General features: G+C 35.0%; 1 protein-coding gene across 1 annotated transcript; it reads right to left on the reverse strand.

Annotated features, from left to right (window-relative positions):
• Positions 1-4,481: 4,481 nt before the first annotated feature.
• Positions 4,482-6,054, reverse strand: LOC131071019 (probable CCR4-associated factor 1 homolog 7). Its single transcript, XM_058006722.2, has one exon. The coding sequence runs from the start codon at positions 5,427-5,429 to the stop codon at positions 4,578-4,580; it is 852 nt and encodes a 283-aa protein (XP_057862705.2). The 5' UTR covers positions 5,430-6,054; the 3' UTR covers positions 4,482-4,577.
• Between the last annotated feature and the right edge of the window lie 1,215 nt (positions 6,055-7,269).

The raw sequence follows: 7,269 nt of genomic DNA on the forward strand, positions 1-7,269 counted from the left end.
TACTTGTTATATTTAATCCAGAAATTTAGAAAATTAAAAGATAATAATACATTTTTTTTGATCGGTAAAGATAATAATACATTTATTAAATATGTATTTTAAATTAAAATAGAAAAGAGGCTGCTTATAGAAAAGGAAAATAAGAGAATAGCCTTTAATTATTGGTTAATTATTGGTTAAGATTGATGTCATTTTATTTTTATCATGTTTTGAAGTGTACTAAAATTTGATTTTAAAAAGTTGTATCTAAACTCTTATCTTTTTTATCACTAAATCACATATAATTATGTTTTTTTGGTATAATGTCATTCACATAGTCATAATAGTGTCTTTCAATTGTGATGGTGCCATGTGCAATTGCGAGTGTTTTCCTCTACAACTTTACAACTTGTAGTTGACCTACAATATCTAAGAAATTGTGGTGTCATAGGCATCTTTGGAGTGGTTGAATATAATAACTCTCTTGACAATCAAGCCTCACAAAACATTTGAACTATTTTGGTAATAATTTGCCCTTGGGAAATGTGCAAAATGTTAGTGTGGATAAGGTTATGTGCCTAGCTAATTCCTTAGTGGGACCTATTCGCATGTTAACTTAAGTCCTAGGTATCTTTTTATAAGTCTTAGTTGTAAAAGGGATCATGTCTTGCGAGTTATTGCATGCATGTTGATGATGACATATTGATTCTTGATTTTAAGTGTCCTCATGCTCTTTGAACTTAAATTTGATAGATATATGGATATCTATGCAGCATAAGGGAAGGGTACAATCTCTATCATACACCATCTCTATCATGTTAAAGTCCTTGCACATAAACCAAGTGATGACAAGCAATAAATCAACAATCCATTGCCACAAGATATATCTCAAAAACATCATTAAAATATAAATATTTATGATACCAAAAGAATGATTGTTGACATTTAAGAGGATCCAATTCACACAATTAATGGGGTTAGAATTGTAGTTGTCAACATCTAAAACCACCAAGGAGAGAGAAAGGGGACAACCCTTCCACAATCAACATCATGATTTCTATAAACATGGACTTGGCTGTCCAAATAAAATGAGAAACAACAAAAAGAAAAAAATCAACAATCTTGACCTTTCGTAAACATAGAACATCTAAAACCAACCACTTTTAATAATCATCCCGCATTGTATATTTCTTGAGGAGGCCAACAAGACCTCAAACATTTCAAGAGAGGAAATTGGTAATTAGTAATCAAAAGGCATTGCATCACTATTTGACTCCCGAAGAAAAGAATAACGATTTCTTATAAAGAGAAATTGTCCAACCAGATGATGGGAATTGACAAATTATTTGTTGTTCTACAACATACTCCTCCTTCAACTACACAAGTAGGCTGTGTAAATGTAACAGATATTTAGGGATAGGGGAGAGTGAACAAAAACTTTCGAGTGCAAAGATAAAATTGTCTATAGTTGGAGTGTCCAAGAAAACATAGGCATGGAGGAAGGCTCACTAGTAGGTGCAATAACCTCTTTCCCCTTCTTAGAAAGGTTTGAAACATTTGTGGGTTGCATCTTAGTAGCTTCTTAGTCCATAGTTTAGCTTAGCAACCCCCAAAGTTAACATTCTTTTTTTTGTAGACTTAAGCCATTGTCCATTATTCCTCAATTTTCAAGGAACCTCAATTGAATGAAGAGATGATTTGACCCAAAGGATTACCAAAGGGCAATCCTTAATCTTGTGCTTGACAAATTGGCACTCACAACAAGTATTTGGCACATTGAGGTGTAACACACATTTGGTGTGACCAAGATGTCCAATTTGAATGTCCACAATTTCTTTCAAATCCTTAGACAAATCAATCTCAACATAGACATGTTTTTGTAGATGAGCTTGATAAAATCTATCAAACTCAACACAAATGGCCTTCCTAAGGGATGCAGCAATGGTGGTCAAAAACTTTCAACAAGGAAGAGGTAAACCCAAGAATTTGAACCAAACTGACACAAACATTTTTAAATCTAAAATAACGAATCTCACATCCATGACTGAAAGACTAACAATGATGCATGGACATACTACATGCCATGCTTGAGAAGTGCCTCACCAAAGCGAAAAAGTAAAAACACTTCAGTGAGATTCGAGATGAGGTCAAGTCAGACCCCATGTGAAGCCCAATGCTTGTTAACCCAGTCTCAAAGCATACTTTTGGGAGAAGTTCTCACAATAAAATACTCTATCAAAGTAAAATGCTATAGCTGCTTGCATTATCAAACTTAGGGATAAGGTGAAACCACACTCATTGGGAAATTAAAGTATCTCGTGAAAAACTTTTAAAACAAACTTCTGGGCCTGCTTGCCCAAACGTGCCATTGTGCAGAGCCCCCAAACTATCAACACTAACATAAACTGCTAGAATGAAATCATTTCATTCTAGGCTATAACAAGAACTACCTAAAAGACCAGCAACGAATGCTGTATGTTAAAGGCTTTTTTTGCATCAAAGGTGTGGCTTGTCTAAGGATAGCGAAAGACTAGAAAAGACAAATCCTAGAAGAGCCAAGTTTCCCCACTCACACAATCTTTCCAAGAATGGGATATTTGTAAAACAAATCCTAGAAGAGCCAAGTTTCCCCACTCACACAATCTTTCCAAGAATGGGATATTTGTAAAACAAATAGGAGCAAGACACAAAATCCTTCAGAATCCCAATTTCATGTATCAGTAAAGAAATCTAGGATCATAGAAAACGTTCAACTGAAGCATCTCTGCAATTCTTGCAATTCTAATCAGAAAAGGCATGACCAAAGAATAGTTTTGGCAATTCTTACCTTCAAATCCCTAACCAGACTACCCATAAGACATTCATACGTGAAATTGAAGCTCTGGTGACAAAATATGTAATAATCTGCTGTTTGAAAATCTATAAGCCTAAATACACAGCTTGAAAACCTATAAACCTAAACAAACAGGGCCAGGTTTTAGAAATTAAGAGTGGACGTCAAAAGTCCACATATGGTAGAAATTTAGGCTTGGATGCTAGGAAGCTTAAACAACCATATATGGTAGAAACTGCAGAAGCATACCCAGAACAAAACAAGCAAGCTACTAAACTTGCCAAAGAACCAACACTATATAACCAACGTGAAAGATAGATTTATGATTTATCAATTTTATAAAGACATCTCTTTACTGCAGAGTCTAAAATATATGGGAATGACAAAGAAATATTTAGATCATTTGAAACTTTTAGTTTCATTTTCCATTGAGGCACTCCCAAGTGTTCAACCTAAAGAGTCTGTCCCTACAAGCAGAAAATTGTCCCTACTAGTAACTTTTTAAAAAACTATTTGCTATTTTCTTGCTTCAACCTGCAATATACACACTGCAAGCGTTTTCAAAACTTTTGTATTGACAATTAACAAGAATGGCAAAGCAAGTATGCTTTTCGGCAGCACAAAGATCAAGAACAATTATTATAGATACATGAACATTTTCTCAAGTCTCCATTAGGAGTTTAGATGTTCCACCAGAGTAGCCCACATTAATAAAGTTAAATTGAATTTTAAAAAAAATCAAAAGAAAACAAGGAAATATGGTAACACACAATACTACAACAGATACTCTCACTCAACAGTGCATTCCAGAAGAAAAGAAAATAATCCACTTAGACCAGAGAAAACTAGTTCGTTTCCATATAAATTGGAGATAAAGAATAGAGGTATTTCACTAATAACTAATTAGACCAAAACAGATACCAGAGAAAAAAACACTGTAACACCAAATCCTTTACCAAAGGCATTGGTACACAGAGGAGCCAATCAACGTTTGCTGATTACGTTATCAGCAGACTAAAACCATGTAATGTTAAATAGTTCCAATTTAAAGCTCTGCAGCAATGTCCAACTATGTATTGATCAAACAGTAGTATCTTAAACGATATTTTACCCTGCGAGCTTTCCAATATAGTCATCTGTTCTCCTTGCATAAAAGAAGCAGCCGTGTGTATGCAATTTCTAAACAATTAATAATATGAACATTAATAACCTGGCACTATTCCTTATCACTAAAGTATTGTGCAATTTCAATAATTATATCTTTTAATTGATCTTTTCTTCTTTCAACCTGCATTATACATACATACTGCAATCATATCCAAAAATTCAACTTATGCTGAAAATAAACAACTACCACGGGGAAACTAAAGATCCAATTAGATTTTTCTAAAATAGGTTTCCTCAATAACTAAAATGTGTATAAGCCTTAAATCTCTAAAAGAAATACATGTACGTTCTTCTGCAGCAATTAAAATTAACCTTTGTAGATATGCAGACATTTCCTCATCTTTTTCTTCTAAGTTATATATGTTCCACCAGAGTAGCCCACCTCTTAACAGAAAGAAAATGGAGGAATTTGACATAACACCATACACTGGCAATGCAGATATTGAAACAACAATGCATTTTAAATGGCAAAAAAATAGCACTCTGTTTCGGTGAAAAACAATTTAAAGAATTGAGGTATTTTGATATTATGAGAAAAAATAGATCGCATGAAAGAAGATTTTATACCAAAGTCATGAGAATACACAAAGAAGGGTAATCAAGTACTAGGGGTCCCATTCTCAATACCCAAACCGTACAAACGACCAGAATGAGGCTCAATAGATCCATTGATAAAGCCCTGTTGCAGCTTCCAAAAAATACGTGAAGTAAGCAAGCTATCAGAGCCAGCTTGATGGCTAGGTCCAACCCTTTCCACCTGCACTAACCCTGCCAGCTTGCTCAATCCACCATGGAGATCTCGAGTGCAAAGTTCAATCAAACACTTGATATCATACGCTGTAGGGAAATAGGTCTTAAATAGCTTGAAAAATTCAGCTTGATCTTTCGGCAGATCTTGGTTCGTAAGCAATTTCATCAGGTACCCAAAATCACATCCCCCTTGAAAGGTAATCCACTGCACATTCTCATTTAGCACCACCCCAGAAGACATGAAAAGCTCCCCAAAAACTCTGGAATCAATACCAAGTTGTTCATTCCTCCGAAAATCAATACCACTCTGCTTAAGCAGCTCGATAGAAACGGGATTATGCATATCATTATCGCTATTGAATTCCCTGAAATTGAACTGCCACACGTATTGCTGATTGGTCCCACATTTGGGCAAATTGCCATTCTTATCAGAAAATGCGAGACCCAATTGAATTAATTTCAAAAGATTCACATTGTCTCTGAGACTGGCGTAGTTGTATTCTGTATCGCTTTTGAAATTGCCCACGGGCTTAGAAACAACCCCGGGAAATTCTGTGTCCATGGCTAGGTAAGGATAATCATCTACGATTTCACTGATTAACTTGATTTCTTCTTCAAGATTATCTGCCCATACCTCGCGAATTAAAAGACCATCATCCGTGCTGGTCCCTGTACCGGTGCTTGTCCGTGCAGATGCCATGTGTGAAAAGTAACTAACCCGGGTATCGATGCCTCCACCAAACCCAAATGTCTCAACATAGAGAGCAATTATGACTATGAGCGTATGGCAATGTTGCTCAGCAATCGTTAAAAAAACATTCAGCAGAACCCTAATGTACTTGCAAATGCTGTAAAACCCTAAAAAAACCTCAGAAACTCGAAATTACTCAGAATCGTGTGGGCTTTGGTTAAGTTGGCCCGACCGCACCAATTTTCAAGCCGAAAAATTCACCTAAAGAGGAAAAGCTATTGAAGTGTTTTGGATTTTACTCGAGCCAAAAAACTTCCTGTCTGCACCAAAGTTGATGGCAAAAAAATCAATGGACAGGGCGGAAAAAAGATGTATTCGGGTACTCAATTTTGCGGAGGAGTTTCGGGCAGAAATTGCAGGATTGCCCACCGCCCTCTCTGCGCAAACCCCCAATTCTGATGAAAGTGTATTCGATGAGGGTTGGGGCAAAATGCAGTAGAAATAGAAAGAAAGAAAGGCAAAAGGCGAAAGGCGAAAGGCCGCATACCAGTTAAACCCTGGGAGAAGGTTATTAACCAGAATGATGATTTTGATGACGTGGCGATGGAATCTGTCGTTTAAGTTGACCGTTTGAGATGAAATATTCTTGTGATATTGAGGCAATTTATATTACCAAGAAATCTTGTTGGCTTCTTAGTTCTTTATATGTTTTGTTTGTTCAGGCTGGTTTGAGTTTTTTTACTTTTTCTTTTTTCTTTTACATAACAATATGATTGATTAGTTTTCAAGGGCTTCGTATGCAACCTCGTTTGAATATATTTTCTTTTTGAATTTTTTTTTCGCAGTGTTAGTGATTATAGTGTTAGTTAATTGTAGTTGATTGAATTTAAAAATTTTAATTTCAAAATCTTACATGAAAATTTCAAGTCATTCATAATATTTTATAGCAGTTTATTTGACAAGTCTCCTACTTATTACTAAGCTTTCAATGTCATATCATCAAATATAATGTCACATCAACATGCTTTTTGCCACGTCGTCCAAAATAATGAAAAAATTGGTGAGACCAATAGTCATGCATAAGGGGCCCCCATACTTGTGTAAATGATGTGGCATCACATGATTGGTTGTTTTTTACAAATAAGGGTACATTTCATTCAATTATGGGTATTAATGTCTCAACTATTGGTGTAATGTTGTCAAAAAAATTAGACATTAAATCAACAAGTATGGTACTAAATCAACAACTACTATCACAACAATTGAAACACACTCTCATAAATCAACAAGTATGGTACAAAAGTTGGACATTAAATCAACTATTATCCCCTAATATGGACTGTGGAAATATGATAAATTGAATAAGGTGTATATTACATTTTATTGATAGAGAAGATACTATACTATTTTTAAAAAAGGTGACTGGTAGAAAGGCATATTCTTAGAGTCTAGGCAAGATCAAGCTAAAAAAAATATGGAAATAAACAAAATGAAAGTTTGACCAATAAAAAACATAAAAAAAATCACTAAGTAGTAAGAGCAATACTAAAAGAAGAGGAGCATGATCATCAATTTCACCTTGTACATTAGAAGGGACAAACTATCATCAATAGGCTCCCAAATAGTAAAAGTGGCATACTCTTGATATTTTCTAGATTGATGACCATGAACATGGGAAATTACAAGCTCCAAGCAAGAAGACTTATGAGAGTTTGGTCATCCAAGAGCACTACACCAATGAGGAAAGGCAATAAATGACTGAGAGGGTTGAGACAATACATGGGTAGTACAATCTCTAGAACTTTGTAATCAAGAGCCTTGAGATTGGAATTCAAAATCTCATTTAACA

This window comes from Cryptomeria japonica, chromosome 3, assembly GCF_030272615.1.
Source record: "Cryptomeria japonica chromosome 3, Sugi_1.0, whole genome shotgun sequence".
Lineage (NCBI taxonomy): Eukaryota > Viridiplantae > Streptophyta > Pinopsida > Cupressales > Cupressaceae > Cryptomeria > Cryptomeria japonica.